General features: G+C 45.3%; 1 protein-coding gene across 2 annotated transcripts in view; it reads left to right on the top strand.

The window, feature by feature from the left end:
* Positions 1-12,898: 12,898 nt before the first annotated feature.
* Positions 12,899-17,330, top strand: part of TGM6 (transglutaminase 6) — a 53,293-nt gene continuing 48,861 nt past the window's right edge. For both annotated transcript variants that reach the window (XM_054466673.1, XM_054466672.1), the window contains exon 1: positions 12,899-12,973. In XM_054466673.1, coding sequence (XP_054322648.1) covers positions 12,967-12,973 — 7 coding nt within the window. In that variant the 5' untranslated portion in view covers positions 12,899-12,966. The remainder of the gene's footprint in view (positions 12,974-17,330) is intronic.

Here is a 17,330-nt window from a genome sequence, read left to right as displayed (position 1 = left end):
CTTAGTATAATGTTTTCAAGGTTTAATACAATTGTTTCCAAGGCTTATCTATGTTGTAAGATGTTATCAGTACTTTGTTTCACTTTTCAGCTGAGTAATACTCCATGCATATTCCACCATTTATCCATTCATCTGATGATGGGCATTTGGGTTGTTTCTGCTTTTCAGCTACTGTAAATACTACTACCATAACCATGAATGTACATGTGCTTATTTGGAGTTTTACTTTTTTTGAGTGTATACTTGCAAGTGGAATTTCTGGGTTTTTTGATAATTCTGTTTAACTTTTGAGAAACAATGACTTTTTTCATAGATGTTCTTTTAAGCTGCTAAGTTTGTTAGAATTTGCTACACAAAGTTACAAGATAAATTCAACTTTTTTACCTAATTATTTTTAAATTTACCTTCATACCTCTAAATAACATGCTCTGAGGAAAATAATTGCTACTTCTTGATTTGCCAGAAAAATAGTGACAACTGTCCCTATGGTAAATAAGAGCTTACCCCTCTCATATGCCCACCACCATCGTGCCAAGTATAGCCTTCCCATCTCCCATCCTCCTGGTACTGTGAAGTCATAACATTGGTTAGATAACTATCAGGTGCTTACCTTATTAAGCTTTGTAAATTCACAGTTGATCCATGCAGTAAAATCATGTTTATTTTTCCTTTCCTCAACAACATTTTGTTTTCCCTTCCCTGGAGTTAATGATTCAAAGTCTAGCCTTTATATTGGCTTAGTTTTCTGTATACCCACTACTATTTCAATCCCAAACATTCACTAATTTTTTAAATAGCCTCTCAAGACTTTTAGACACACCACGTATTTATCAGCTTTGACATCCTGAGGAAGTTTTGCTTGGAGTCTTCTGATCTGTTGTGCCCTGGACTGGTTGGTTTTTATACCCAATTCCCAGCTAATGTTCTGGGGCCTCCCTTCAGCATCGAATCTATCTCCTTCTAAGCTGGATCTATTGTTTCATGTAGCAAATATATTTTCTTCTTACCTGGCTTACTCCTTTAATGTTGCAGGATATCCTCCACTTGTCAGCTGTCATCCTGGGTCTCCCTTCAGCATCACCCTGGAACTTGTATCCTAAGTTGGTTCTGTTGTTTCACGTAGCAAACATATTTTCTTCTTACCTAGCTTACTCCTTGTTTGTTGCAGGATATCCTCCAACAGCTTCTCAAGAAAGGGCCCTTAAAGGCAGATCTTTTGAGACCCTGCATGTCTAAAATGTATTTTGTCTTCACACTTGGCTTATAGTTTGGCTGGGTATAGAATCCTACAACGGAAATGACTTTCCCTTGGAATTTTCTGCACTCTAGTGTTATTGTTAGGAAAACCAAAGTCACCTCAATTCCCAATCTTTTGTACCTGATCTATTGTTTTCTTCTGGAAGCCCATAAGATCTCTATGCCTCTAGTAGGCTGTAATTTCACAGGACTTGGCAAGTGCCCATTTTCATCCATTACCCATTATGCTTGACATTCAGTGACTCCTTTCAATTTGAAAAGTCATGTCCTTTGTTTCTAAAAATTTGTCTTAAAATATTTTACTGATAATGTCCTCCTTTTTGGCTGATACACTACCCCTCCCCCCAACCCTGCCCACCCCATCACTCACTTGCTGGCTCTTATTCTATCTCTATCTTTCATTCTTTCTAAAACTTCTATTGCTCTAATATCTGACCTTGTGGATTGGCCTTCTGATTGTCTTTTTCTCTCTTGGACATCCTTGGTTTTCTTTTGAACAACTTGCTGAACAATATCTTCAACTTTATTCTCTTATCTGTATACTTTGAGATTTTTTTTATTTCCACTATCATATTTGTAAATTTCTAGAGCTTTTTTTGGTTTGAATGTTTCTTTTTTGTATCATATCCTGCTCTTGTTTTATGGTTGCAATATTTTTTCGCAGCTCTGAAAACATCAAGAATAGTTTATTTTCCTGAATGTTCTTCTCCTCAAATAGGCTGTTTCCTCTGAGCTTCTTATTTTAGTATGTTTATTTTTTTTCCTTTCTCTTTCATGTTAGAAATTTTCTTTAGATGTCTGGCAAATCTTTTCTGCTGATATTTAAAAGTAGGGGCTAAAAAAACTGATTGGGGCTGGGTGTGGTGGCTCACGCCTATAATTCCAATGCCTTGGGAAGCTGAGGCAGGATTGCTTGAGGCTAAATTTAAGACCAGCCTGGCAACATAGTGGGACCCCCATCTTTACAAAAAATTTTAAAATTAGCCAGGTGTGGTGGTGTGTGTCTGTGGTCCCAGCTCTTCAGGAGGCTGAGGTGGGAGGATCACTTGAGCCTGGGAAGGTCAAGGTGACAAGGAGCTAAGATGGCGCCACTGCACTCCAGCCTGGGCAACAGAGTGAGACCCTTTCTCAAACATCAACAAGCAAACAAATAAAAAACTGGAAGTTCTGAGTGTGTGCTTGAGGGTGTCCTTGTAGGGTGACTACACAGGGCTGTGGAGCTGAGGAAACTCTCATGTCAGTATCTTTAAGTCTTTCCTTTGGAGCTGACGGAATTGTTTCCTCCTGTTTCCTCCTGGCTGCCAGCATCATGGTGGAGCACGTGGGCAGGTGGAGGTGGGTGGGCGAGTGTCTCAGCATCCAGTAGACAAATGTCCCTTGAGTACCCCATTTTCAGCGTAGACCCTAGACCTCAGTTGAGCTTGCTGTGCTTCAGCCCAGAGACCCTCTCTTTTACTCTCACTGAAGAACAAAGCCGCAGACTTTTTTGGGCCAAGGAAGGGGCAGTGATTCAGCTCACAGAGTGTGGAGGGGACCTGGGACCCACTACTTCATAAATAAGCTCTCAGCCAATTCTTATTTTCTTACACAAACCCCTCCATCCCAAGCTCCATCTACAGAGGCATCCGTCAAATTCCAGAGCTTTTCGGCTTGCTGCAAAGGAAGATTGGGTTGGTTTTCACCACTGCCTGGATTTCTCATTGCCAGGTGAGAAATAGTTGTTTTTTTTTTTTTTTTCAGATCTGCTCATTATTTGCCTGTCTTCCCCCTGCTTTTGAGCTTTCAAGGTTTTGCTGCTGTTACCTTCTCTTTGATTCTCCCGAAGTCCTTCTTGCCCTGCTGGTGAGGCTTCAGGAACTGATTGCAGGTGTTCACGCCAATATCTATGCCTGGACGCCCTTTTACTCCTCTGTTCTGCAAAGCTCTCGGTAAGGCATTTTTGTGTTTTAGGGGGTGGCATTCATGTCTGGCTTTCTGGAGTGACTGGCCTGAGGATGAGCCAGGCTGTACTGGCTGGGACACAGTCAGAGCTGGAAGATTATCACTCAACCGTTTCATCTTTTTCTTCCTTGTTCATCTCCCTTGAGAGTTTGAAACATTCTTTAAGCACAGGAAAGACTGGGGATTTGATTGTAAGCATATTTTTTTCAACTGATTTCCTTAAAAAACACTTAGAATTTACAAGAAGAACATCATTCTCCCAACAGAATTAAATTACTTTCATTCTTTTTCCCAGCAAAGTTTTGCTGGAAATGTCCTCTCCCAGCTCTGAGCTAACACAGCTCTCTGGTATTTCTTAGGAATCATCCACTTCAATAGGCTGTCACTTTTGTGTATTTGTTTTTCTTTCTTATAGATAATGAGTTCCTTTAAGGCTAGAAACTGTGTCTTATTCATTTTTAATCCTTCCCTCTTCCCCACCATTATCATCTGAAATGAATGAATGAATGAACAAATGAATGAAAAGATTCTGAGCAAGGTAATGCCTGGTAGCAGGATCGGATCTAACTCCTCACTCTTCCACAATGCCTCACCCACATAGGCACTAACATAGGTTTGGTGGTTGGCCAAATGAAGTGCAGAATCTTGAACAAAGTGATAACTGGAGCAGCAAAGCCAGAGCATGGCAACCTCCTTGTGTTTCTGCCATGTCCATCCCTGCCCATTGTAGTGCTAGCACCATGGTTAAGAATATAGATACTGAACTCAGACTCTCTGGGTTCAATTTTTGACTCCATTCATTATCAACTTTGTGAACTTGAGAAGTATGCGTATTCTTTCTGAGCCTCAGTTCTCCCTTCAGAAAAGTGGGAACAACACTGGTGCTCAGTAGTAGCTAAGATGCAAATTAGAGCAGCTCCTGACACGTAGAAAGTGCACAGTAAATGGTAGCACTGCAGTTCTCCAATGAGTAATGAAAAGATGACTTTATTTTTATCACTGATCTAATCTTTATGAGCCCTGGTCCTGCTGGGTTCCAGAAAAAAACACATTTTAAACTTGGGTCAATCATACCTCAGACTCTTCCAGTCCAAGCGGTCTTGTAATTATAATCCAGCCCCTGCCACGTAAGTGCTTAATCTCTCAGACTCCTCCTCCTTCTGTTCTCCTCCAGGATTGCATCTAGGGAGCCTGGAATGGGGGCTTCTGTGAGGGAGGTTGGGACCCACATGTTCTCTGTTTATAGACTTGTCTGCTTTCACCTGGTCCTTGATTGGTGACAGTTGATGTGTGTCTGATCACATCTGGCCTTCTGGATGTGGTGCTGGCTCCCAGCACTGGAGGCTGTGGTCCCTGCCCTGTGCCTCCAGCTGAGAAGTCCTCACTTTCCATGGCTTCTGTCCCAACTCCAGGCTACTGCTGGTCAACAAGTCCTTTCAGCATCTCCATTCCCCTCCCTTGACCATATGGGAACTTCTAGATCCCTGCCTGCCATGGACAGGAGGCTTGTTACAGGCCTACCTCTCAAGCTCCTCTCTGCAAAAATGCATTTATAAAAGGATAAAGGAGGACCCGCGGAATCATCAGGAGCACTCAGCTTCCAGGAATAAGATCCAGAACCTCAGAACCGGCTTGACGAGGAAATAGAAGCTGCTACCAACGCTCCTGCCCCCTGCTCTGCCAATGCTCCTCTGGGGTAGGAACTCATCCTGCAGCTACTAGTAAATCATAATCCCCATGGAAGCTGGTCTCTGCCACCACTCATGCCAACAGACCTGCCTCCTGCAGGTAATCCATGCCATCCAATTGCACACTTCTGAGCTGGAGTCTTGCTTGCCTGGGTTTGATCTGATGAGTGCATGGGGCAGGCCTGCATCCTACCTACCAGGGAGGCTGGGCTTTGAGTTTTCTGTGTTCTGGCTTTGGATGGTGTGACTATTGAGGCTGGAAATTTGCAAAATATATCAAAGGCATTCAAAAGGGTCTGCAAGCCGTGTGCAGTGGCATACGCCTGTACTCCCAGCTACTCAGGAGGCTGACATGGAAGGATCTTTTGAGCCCAGGAGTTCGAGTCCAGCCTGGGAAACACAGCATAGACCTTGTTTCTTAAAAAAAATTTTAATAATAATAAAAAGAACTGGACAGCTAGACAACATGATGCTACATGAAGCAAAAACCCTTTTTTCACTTTATTATGAAAATTTTCAAACATAGAGCAAAGTTAAAAGAATTTAATAGTGAACGCCATATGCCCCTCACCTAGGATTCTACCATTAACATTTTACTATGCTTATTTTATCACTCTTCCATCCATCCTTTCGTCCATCCACACATCCATCCAACCAAGAAATTTTTGGTGCATTTCAAAGTCAATTGCAGACATTGGTACACTTCCTTCTGAATACTTCAGCATGCCTATGGTTAACTAGAGTTTGAAATTTGTTTAGTTTTTTTCTTGGTGTTAAATTCACATATAATGAGATGTACAAATCTAAAGTGTACATTTGCTGCATTTTAATAAATGCCTATGTAACCAATATTCCATTCAAGATATAGAAAAAATGATCACTCCAGAAACTCCCCTCATGCCCCTTTCCAATCTCTGTCTCTAACCACCCCCAAAGGCAACCTCTGTTCTGATGTTTTTCCTACCATATGTTGGTTGACAAAAGCCCTTTAATTTTGGCTTTTCTCTGAAACTATGCAAATTTGCCCCAGAAAGGTGAAATCAGGTAGCAAATCTGCCTGCTTCTCCTTCCTTGGTCTCACTTCTCTTCCCCATACTCAACAGAGGTGGGCTCCCCTCAGTGCCCTGGCAGAAAGGACTTCCCTGAAATGGTATATCCAGGCCAGGTACAGTGGTTCATGCTTGTAATCCCAACAAATGGGGAGACCGAGGCAGGAGGACCACTTGAGGCCAAGAGTTTGAGACAAGCCTGGGCAACACAGTGTGAGACCCTGCCTCTACAAAACATAAAATAAAGTAAAAAATTAGCCAGACATAGTCGCACATGCCTGTACTCCCAGCTACTCGGAAGGCTGGGGTGGGAGAATCACTTGAGCCCAGGAGATCCAGGCTACAATGAGCTATGATTCATTAAGCCTGGATCCTGATAGTTAATGGAAACTTAAAGAGTTTACTAAACCCTTTCTTGGCAAAGCCTAGCTTTAAAAACAACATTGTCTTATGAAGGACAAAACAAAACAAAACAGAAACCAAAAAACCTGATTGGGCAGTCAGTGCTGGATGATGACCCATTATAATTAGTCTCCTCTGCCCTTTCCCAGAAGCACAGAGACTCTTGGCTTCAGTGGGTGGGGAACCTCAGGTCAACATAATTTACCAGAAATATGGCTGAAAATATTTCAAAAACACTATCCTCATCACAGAGTGAGTGAGCCGAACTGAACCAAGGGGAGGATCTAGAATCAGATGACATCGAGAAGTTGATAGAAAAAGTGTTAGAACCACTGACATCTCAATAGGTTCCACAGTGATTCTCCCTTTAATGAGCATGAAGAAGTATTTGCTGAATGAGTTTTGACAGGAATGAATGAATGCAGAACAGAAGAAATGAATGAAGAGGGGATCATAAGTGAGGTGATTCCTGAGCATCCAAAGCAGTGACACAGTGAGCTGTGATAGGTTGTTCTAACTCATTGTCTTGTGAGGATGAATTCCCAAAACAACACAGGTGACTCCCAGCCAGAGTGCACAGGGGATCCTGTGTCCAGGTGGTTGCTTGGCCCTTGGAACTCACCCATGGGCGGTACCAGGTCTGTGGTTGCTGGACCCATGGGGCTCTGGATATGGGGGTTCCAAGCAGCAGAGAGGCCTGGGGTGCCACCCACAGGGCACAGCTGCTCTGGATTTTTCTGGCCCTCAGCCTCATATTTACTTGAGTCCACAGCCTCAGGCCCCCTCCCCTGTGATTTGGGTCAGTCTGAAGTTTTCTCTTAAGGGACGGATCTGGAATCCTAGAGGGGAAGTGCACTCTAGGCCAGCAGTTCTCAACCATCCAGGGCTCAAGACCCCTTTACACTTTAAAAAATTATTGAGATGCCAAAGAGCACTTGCTTATTTGGGTTATATCTACAGATATTTACTGATTTGGAAGCTAACAATGAGAAACTTACAAAAATGTACGCATTAATTCACTTAGAAACTAAAAAACCTATTGCATCTTAACACATACAACATGTACTTATGAAAAATAGCTGTACTTTCCAAGAACAAAAATAGCATTAGTAAGAGTGGCATTGTTTTAAATATACATTTTTTTTTCAAATTTCTTTAACTAAATGGAAGGCTTAATAGAGAACAGCTGGATTCTCATAGCTGCTTTTGCATTCAATTTTTTAAATATTATGTATCATGAAGCCTCTGGAAAATTCCACTGTACATTCAGGGCTAGGGAGATGCTCTGAGTCCTGAAAAAAATCATGATGCCCTTCCAATCCATATAACTAAAACAAAAGTAAACTTGAAATTAAGTAAACACAACACAGTTTTTATTTTCCCAAGGTAATTCCTTTGATTTTTTTTTTAAATGTTAAAATATTTTTTAAAATTCAGGCCAGGCACGGTGGCTCAAGCCTGTTATCCCAGCACTTTGGGCAGATCACTTGAGGCCAGGAGTTTGAGACCAACCTGGCCAACAGAGCGAAACCTCGTCTCTACTAAAAATACAAAAAATTAGCTGGACGTGATGGTGCATGCCTGTAATCCCAGCTACTCAGGAGGCTGAGGCGGGAGAATCAAACCGCTTGAACCCAGGAGGCAGAGGTTGCAGTGAGCCAAGATCACACCACTGCACTCCAGTCTGGGAGACAACAAGACCCTGCCTCAAAAAAAAAAAAAAAAAATTGTTTGGTATCCACACTTTACTGGTGTCTTAAGCATGTGAACAACTCATCACTGATCAAAGGGGAGGGGCCCTGCTCAGGCGTCTGTGCTTGGCTCCCTGGAGAAAGCCTCTCTTCCATCCTCACTCCCCATCAAGAGACCCTTATTTCTCTGAACTCCTCCCCAAAGGACAGGGTGCTTTAGCATGACCTCCTCTTCATTGGATTTAGGGCTTGGTGCTGGGGAGCAGATGGGAGGACAGAGAGACCTGAATCCCTCAAGGCATCCTCATCAAGGAGGCTGTGGTGGGAAGGAAACAAGCCACTGCAGTGTGCGGTGCGTGGACGAACAGACAGACAGAGGGACAGATGATGGACGTGCCCAGGAGCTCCAAGCAGGCAAGATCCCTGGAGACTATGGCAATCAGGCTTCCTGGAAGAACGTGGAGCTGGAATTCAGTTTTTAGGATGGGAAAAAGGGGCAAAATGAATGAGAAATTTTTATTTTTTTCCCGACTTTAAAGATAATACAGATTTGTATAGAAAAGTAAAGCAATACAGAAAATAAAAAGAAGAAAGTAAAAATAATTACAACTAATATTTGTTGGGTGTGTGCCAGGCAGTGTTCTAAGTGCTTTACATATATTCACATTTAATTTTTACAACAACCCTATGAGGTAGGCACTACTTTTATCCCCACATTACACGTAAGAAAACTGAGGCCTAGAAAGGTTAACTTATTTGCCAAAGAGAACTAAGTGATGAAGCCGAAATTTGACTGAGGCAGTTTGACTCCAGAGTCAAGATCTTAGGCAACCATCTAAATACAGGTAACCCATCTAAACATTCATACATTGAGCATCTACTACATGCCAGGAACCCACTAAACTTTAGATTCATGAATCTAACTGTTGGCTGTGGTGTCCTACTTGAGCACATAGGATAGAAGAACATGATTTCTGGAAGTAACTTGTTCAGCATCTTCATGCCATGGTGGACTTGGGGGTATTCTGGGGGTTGCTGCTGAGCATGTGTGAGGCCAAGTATTCATGAGGAGAAACAAAGAGACTTAGGATAAATTACGACTGTACTGCTGGCCAAGCATGGTGGCTTATGCCTTTAATCCTAGCACTTTGGGAGGCCAAGGTGGGCAGATCACTTTAGGTCAGGAGTTCGAGACCAGCCTGGCCAACATGGTGAAACCCCATCCCTACTAAAAATACAAAAATTAGCTGGGCATGGTGGCACATGCCTGTAATCCCAGCTACCCGGGAGGCCGAGGCAGGAGAATCATTTGAACCAGGGAGACAGAGGTTGCAGTGAGTCGAGATCGCGCCACCGCACTCCAGCCTGGGGAACAAGAGTGAAAGACCATCTCAAAAAAATATATATATATATTGCAAAAAGCGTTGAAGGCCACCATAAAGAGTTTGAACTTGGGACCTTGTTGGGAGTGAGAGGCCACAGGGCCTTTGGAATGAGGAGTGCCAAAGAATAAAAATGGTGGTTTGAGAATATGTATGTATCTAGAGGGAAATTTGGCAAAATATATCATAATTTTGCTTGTTTATTTGTTTTTAGAGACAGAATCTTGCTACGTTGCCCAGGCTGGACTCAAACTGAGCTCGCTGTGTCTTCCCACCTCAGCCTCCCAAGTAGCTGGGACTACAGGTGCATACCACCATGCTTGGCTTGTTATTTTAAAAAATAATAATAATAATAATGTTTTTGATAGGTAGTACATACCCACAGTCAAACATTTCTAAGAGTTCAAAAGATTAGGTTTCTCCCTGACTTCTTGTTTCTACCACCTCTTTTTTTTTTCACCTCGCTTTTTGTTTTTAACTTAGCAATGTACCTAGGAGACTGTTTCATATCAACATGTATCAGTCTGCCTCCACTTTTTAAATAGCTGCATAGTATTTTATTACATGGATAGATCATAATTTATCCCATTAATGAAGACAGGAGAGTTTTCACTCTTTCTGTTATAATTAATGTTGCAATAAATATCCTTGTACTTAAATCTTTCCACACTTTTGGATCCATCTGTCGGACAAATCCCTGCACATGGAATTGCTGTCTTGAAGAGTGGTTCGCCTCAACAATTTCACTTCTCAGAAATTGTCCCATCATAGAAGCACACAAAAATACATGCAAAAAATTAAATTTCTTTATAAGCGCAAAAAAGTGGAAATGACCTAAATTCTTATAAATTTAAGAAGGGTTAGTAAAATTATGTAAATTCACACAAGAGATGACATTAATAATGACAATGCATAGCTATATTCTATAATTTGAAAAGCTGTAATCTCAGCACTTTGGGAGGCCAAGGCAGGCGGATCATGATGTCAGGAGATTGAGACCATCCTGGCTATGGTGAAGCCCCATCTCTACCAAAAATAAATTTAAAAAAAAATTAGCTGGGCATGGTGGCAGGCGCCTGTAGTCCCAGCTACTTGGGAGGCTGAGGCAGAAGAATGGTGAGAACTCGGGAGGCGGAGTTTGCAGTGAGCCAGGATCCTGCCACTGCACTCCAGCCTGGGCAACAGAACAAGACTCCGTCTCAAAAAAAAAAAAAAAGAAAAGAGAGCACCATATTTGGTCAAGCAAAAAGGACGGGTTACAAAACAGCTTCTGTGTACGATGCGATTCATGTAAATTTATTGCCATGTGTATACAGCCATACGCATGTATACTTTCTTCATTCCCTGTATTGCTTGAATTTTGTCCCTGAGTATGTATTATCTCTATAGCCAGAAGAACAATTAAACTGCTTTTAAAACATCTGATTATTCCCCAGGCACAGATTTTAATTTGTGAAGCCCCCACTTTATGCCTGGCATTGGGGTACCCTGAGCTGCTCAAGGCTTTGGCTCCTGTCTGTCATCTCTAGCCTGATCATCAGAATCAGAGAATGTTGGAACTGGTAACACCTAGTTCACACCCGTATTTTTCAGATGAAGGCAATAAGGCCCAGAGAAGGTAAGTGACCTGCTGAAGGTCACACAGCCAGTTTGGCCCAGAGATAACAGAACCCAGGACTCTACTGCCAGGCTATGATGCTCACTTCTAAACTGAGTATGGGCCGGGTGCGGTGGCTGACACTTGTAATCTCAGTACTTTGGGAGGCTGAGGTGGGCAGATCACCTGAGATCAGGAGTTTGAGACCAGCCTGGCCAACATGGCAAAACTGTCTCTACTTAAAATACATAAAAAATTAGCCAGGCATGGTGGCACATGCCTGTAGTCCCAGCTACTCAGGAGGCTGAGGCAGGAAAATCGCTTGAACCCGGGAGGCAGAGGTTGCACCAAGCTGAGATTGTGCCACTGCACTTCACCCTGTGTGACAGAGCGAGACCCTGTCTCAAAAAAAAAAAAAAAAAAAAAATGAGGAGTATGAATCATTATTTGGGGTCACGAGGAGTGGGGCAGGCAGTGATTTTGATGCCCTGTCTTCTGGGAGCTCCCGTCCAAGCAAGCCCAGGATGAATGATAAGAGGGCCCTGAATAAGACCATCATTAGTAGGGAGGAGCCTGACCCTGCATAGGCAGAAAAGCAGCTTCAGCAGGGCCCGGGGTCTACAGGGCAGCAGCCTGCAGGGTGTTGAGGAAGGAGCTGTCCTGGGCTGTTGCCAGATGTCAGTAATTATAAGGGTATGTGGGTCTGCAGACAGCTCATTAAAGATGCTTGATCTGCGTCAAACCAGGAAGCAGAACTCAGCCTCTTTGCCACTTTCTGTAAGAAATCCAACCACATCAAACACTTTGGGGTTTTTATGAAGTTTCCTGAATATTGGGGTGATCCCAGGGAGCAGCCTCATCATACTGTGCTCAGCACACAGTTGTCTCCTTGCCCTTCCTTGTCTCTTTCCCTCGATTCTGCCCCCTCCCACTTCCCCTTCCTCACTGGCCCAGGCCACATCCAGCCTCCAATAGCCCCAAGTCATCCATCAAAGCCTATTTCTCTGGCAAAAAGAAATCTACCCCACCAGCTTCCTTGAAAATAAAATCCCCTCTATTTCATTACACAAAAGACCTTAGATGCCTTGAATTGCAGCATTTTCAAGCCCAGAATCTTAGACTTTGAGCTGGAATGGCCCCGAAGAATAATTGAGTCCAGTCCCTTTAGTTTATAGGTAGAAACACCAGGGTTCCAGGAGGGGAGAGGTCTTGCCCAAGGTCATGGGACACCCATTGCCACCAGGCCTCTAAGCTTCTGGCTGGAGGCCACTCACAAAGTCAGGGCAGATGGGCCTAGCTTCTGAGTCAGAACCAGCTCTCCCCTTTTTCTTATCTACCTCCTCTCAAGAGTCTAGTGTCCACTAGGGGAGTCTAGTGGCCTGGAAGGAGGATCGTGGACCTCTGCTTCTTTAGATGCCTGCAGAACAGAAAGGAGCTGTGGGCCCAAGAATCTTCTGGTCTCACCCAGGAGGGGAGAGGGAGCCACAGACTGACCCAGCTCTGCAGTGTGCAACCATATACCTTGGGGTCCTCGCGCTGAGCCTGCTTTTTCTTATTTGAGGGTTGTCGTGAGGGCTAAGAATGGCCAACCATAAATCCTAGTTCCCTCTCACTCTTCTCTCCTTCCCCATTCTTTTTCTTGCCAGGCTTGTAACCTTTCTAAGCCTCAGTTTCTCCACAGTCCCACTCGCAACTTCATGTTTCCAAGGTCTCTTGGCTGGAGCCACTCCCACAGTGAACCCCTCTAGGTGCAATTACAGGATGATTTTGTGTCTCGTGGGTGTCGCTGCTAGGGTGGAGGGCCACGCCTCCTCTTTTGAATTCTGACTTTCCTGCCTAGGAGTGTCCCAAGGTTTTCCTTGTTAAAATTGGTCTGGCTGGCTGCTGTGACGCGCCACACTGTCCTGACGGTGCACACACTACTGTGTGGAGGAACAGAGGAGTCCAGCTGGCCATTGCATGGCAGGTGAGTGGGCAGAGCCTGGGGCCTTGGGACACCAGGGCTCATGAGAGGGGCTTCAAGAAACACGGGTCTGTAGGACGACGTTTGATCATTGATTGTTAGGATTTTATAGCTGGACGGTTCACCATGAACACATGAACTCTTCGTGTGTGTTCATGAGGGCCAGGATGAAAAAGCCAGCTCTAGGCCACCCAGCAAGTCCATGGCAGAGGCTGGCTCAGGCGCTGTCTCCTGGGCTAGGGCCAGGTCTCACCCCTGTGCCTCGCAGGACTGAAGGAGGCGGGCACAGGAAGGCGGGGGCAGAAGAAAGAAAATCTTCTTGCACCCCATGCACATTCCATGGATCCAGAGACGTTTCTGGGCATAGTTGGGAATTGTGGCCTGGGTGGGAAGGAGTGAGAGGCCCCCACAGGCTGTATCTTTGCCTGATTCCCACTCCAAGCCCTTAAGGGCAAGAGCAGCTCTGGCTCAAGTGAAAAGAGCTGTATGACCTTGAGCAAGAAAATTTGCACTTGGTACCTCATTTTCTGATGTGTGTAATGGGGATTATAATGCAAATTATCTCACAGCCCTGCTGTGAGGAGTTAGTGAGACCACATGTGCTGATCTCCCACCACACATCTCAAGTGGGGACTTATAAACAGTAGACTCAGAAAATGTGGGTCGGGCACAGTGGCTCACGCCTCTAATCCCAGCATTTTGGGAGGCTGAGGGGTGTGGAATTCTTTTTTTTTTTTTTTTTTTTTTTTGAGGTGAAGTCTCACACTGTTCCCTAGGCTGGAGTGCAGTGGCATGATCTCAGCTCACTGCAAGCTCCACCTCCTGGGTTCACACCATTCTCCTGCCTCAGCCTCCAGAGTAGCTGGGACTACAGGCGCCCGCCACCACGCCCGGCTAATTTTTTGTATTTTTAGCAGAGACGGAGTTTCACCGTGTTAGCCAGGATGGTCTCGATCTCCTGACCTCGTGATCCGCCCGCCTCAGTGCTGGGATTACAGGCGTGAGCCACCGCTCCCAGCGAGGGGGAGGAATTCTTGAGCTCAGGAGTTTGAGATCAGCCTGGGCAACTTGGCAAAACCCTGTCTCTACAAAAAAATACAACAATTAGCTAGGCATGGTGGTGGACACCTGAAGTCCCAGCTACTTGGGAGGCTGAGGCGAGAGGATTGCTTGAGCTTAGGAGGTCGAGGCTACAGTGAGCCAAGATGGCGCCACTGCACTGCAGCCTGGGCAACAGAGTGAGACCATGTCTCAAAAAAAAAAAGAAAGAAAGATAATGTGTCCCCCATGACCTCAATATAGTGAGCAGCAAACTCCCTCCGCAAGAACTTGTCTGTTAGATACTGGGGCCCAGTAATGAGCAAGTCAGCAGAACCAGGGGTCCTACACTCACAGGTATTCAAGGGGCATTTCTGAGTCTGTGTCTGCCAGTTTTAATTGTTCAGCATTATGTGACAGTTTTATGAATCAATTTTTTTTTTAACTTTCAAAGGCAGATATTTTAATTTCCTCATCATAGTCTAGCTTCCTCTTCATATTTCCTCCTGGCAGTTAACAGCATTGCTGGATGTGTTGGGCCCTTTGGGCTCCTAGGATAGGTCTGTTCTCCTGAAGACCAGGCCTTCCCAACCCCAGCTCACAGCCTAGACTGCCTGTTTCCAGAGCTGGGGTTGCCTCCCTGATGGCCCTGGTGCAGATGGGATTGCCTTTGTTCCTCCAAGATCTGCTTCTCAAAGCTCACCTAGACGATCCCTCTTCCCTGGGCCTTTGATAACCTATCAGACTTAAACTTGACAGTGCCAAGGTTAATTGCTGAGGAAGGAAAAAAGTTGATGATGATGCCCATTGTCAGGTCTGTAACTAACTTGCTGGGTTCCTCTCTCTGAAGCTCTGTTTCTCCGTCTGTGAAATGTCAGCATTGGAGTTGTCATGCCTATGTAAATGGATGATGTGTTGGATTGGATTCAATTCCTGGGTCTTTTGGGTCCCCTTGGCTTCTTGGGAGGATCTGCTTCTCGGAGCAGTAGGTCCTGCCTACCACATGCTCTGTGCCTGAATGACTGAGACATCAGATCCTAGATGGAAAGTGTATTCATCTTCCCGGAGCTCCTCCTATCCCCCATTCCTCACTCCATCCATGGTGGACATCCCTAGTTGACCCCAGAGCTCTTCCCTCTGGAGACAGGATGTGGCCCCAGAATGCTCAGCCCAGTTCTTTAAGTACCAGTTGATCAGTGTTGGCAAAGGAAGTGAGACCCTTTTGCCATGATTAAATTACAGTCATCCTTCAGCTCAGAGATTTCAAGAATTGAGTGGAATACTGTGTGTGAGCCTGGCTCTGGATGGGACATTGGGTTGGAGTTGATGAGTCACTGCCTCCTGGTGAGAGAGAGGCCAGCAGCTTCCAACAAGACCAGGAAGGAAAGGCAGATGGGGCAGTGGCCCCAGAAAGGCCCCAGGCAACTCCCGATTAATCATTTAGTCATGGAGTTCAGGTGCCCATGATGCGTACTAAGCATAGGATTATAATGGGGCCCATTAAAAACCAATTGTGCTTAGTCCAGAGTCTGGGAGATGCCACTGGCTTCAACAGAGCTTCCAGGGCTCAACCCCACTGGGCTGAGACAAAGAATTGGGGAGGATTTTATCACTCAGCTCTCTGGTGTCACCCAACGGCAGGAGAAGGAAGATGGATGAGCTGGGCCTGGGGTGGGGATGGGTGGAGAGCTAAGTGGGCAGGAGGCAATGTTCTGCACATGGAGCCTTCCTTTACTTAAGTGGAGCTCTAGGGCCAGCTGGTGAGCAAGTGAGTTGGGGAGGAAGTCAGAGGGCCAGAAGTGATGGGCAGGGCCTGACTGTCAAGGACCTTCAATGCCAACAAGATGGCTGTAGATTCCATGGTGCTTGAGCAGGGAAAATGACATGCTGACACTCAGAAAAGTCCCTTCTCCTCTCTGAACCTCAGTTTCTCCATAGTGATGGGATGGATTGGACAGGATGAGCTGAAAAACACTCTGAGGCTGTGGGGCCATACAGTCGCTTAAGCAAGAAGCAAAGGGGAAAATAACAAGAAACCCCATGCACGTAGGAAATGGGGAGGGGAGGACTAAAGTGATGGGGGAGATGTGGGAAAAGAAGGTGATAATGTAAAAATCCCTGTTTGTAGGCCAGGTGCGGTGGCTCATGTCTGTAATCACAGCACTTTGGGAGGCCAAGGTGAGCGGATCATGAGATCAGGAGATCGAGACCATCCTGGTTAACACAGTGAAACCCCATCTCTACTAAAATACAGAAAATTAGCCGGGCATGGTGGTGGGTGCCTGTAGTCCCAGCTACTTGGGAGGCTGAGGCAGGAGAATGGCGTGAACCCGGGAGCTGGAGCTTGCAGTGAGCAGAAATTGTGCCACTGCACTCCAGCCTGGGTGACAGAGCGAAACTCCATCTCAAAAAAAAAAAAAAAAAAAAATTCCCTGTTTGTAGAGCTCATCACTGTGGACCCAGCACCAGGCTACGTACCTGATGAATAGGGAGACATTTATCCTGGTGGAAGCCCATTGCCCTAGCATGTTTATTAATGGCTTCTCCTTTCACTCTCAGAATTTCCTGGTTTAAATGATGCATTTTATCACTACCCTATGTATAATTACTACCTCATTTATTCCTCCTCAAAACCCTAGACAAAAGATACTGTTATTGCCTTTCCAGAGAAGGAAATCAGATCCTCAGATCCACGGCCACATAGCCAACAAGTAGATGACTCAGGACGGCATGAATTAGCAGAGCACAGGAATGGCAGCTAGGAGGTCTTGTGTAAATACTAATGATGATACCACTCACGTTTCCTGAGAACCTAGTATGTGCCTGGTACCAGTCTAAATACTCTATGTGAATTATTTCACTTAATCCTCCCAACATGAGGAGGCGGGTATGATCATCACCCTCATTATCACCAGAAGACTGAGTTTCAGAGCTCACTCACTTGCCACACAGCCAACAAGGGGCAAAGCCTGCGTGTGAGCTCAAGTGTGTGCGTCCGAAATCAGGATCCTAGTTGCTGTGCAGAGTGAAAGGAAGCACTGAGAAGACGATAAGAGGGAGAAGGGGAGGAGAGCAGTCAAGCTATGAGGCTTGGGGTAACAGGCAGGTGGAGGGAGCACTCTTACCACATCCTTTCCCTGTGCCTGGAATGTACAGCCTCAGCCCTGGGGTTGGTGAGCCTTTAGCCCTGGGCTGGGAGCTCATCCTGCATATCCCAAGGGTGAAGGCCCCCGGGGCTGAAAACAGGCTGCCCATTCTGTCCTCAGGGCCTTGGGTTCACTGTCAACTGGAGCAGTCTCCGAGCAGATGCTGCCTCTCCCAT

The sequence above is a fragment of the Pongo pygmaeus genome, chromosome 21, assembly GCF_028885625.2.
Source record: "Pongo pygmaeus isolate AG05252 chromosome 21, NHGRI_mPonPyg2-v2.0_pri, whole genome shotgun sequence".
NCBI classification, from domain to species: Eukaryota; Metazoa; Chordata; class Mammalia; order Primates; family Hominidae; genus Pongo; species Pongo pygmaeus.
This window is presented reverse-complemented; position numbering and strand designations above follow the sequence as displayed.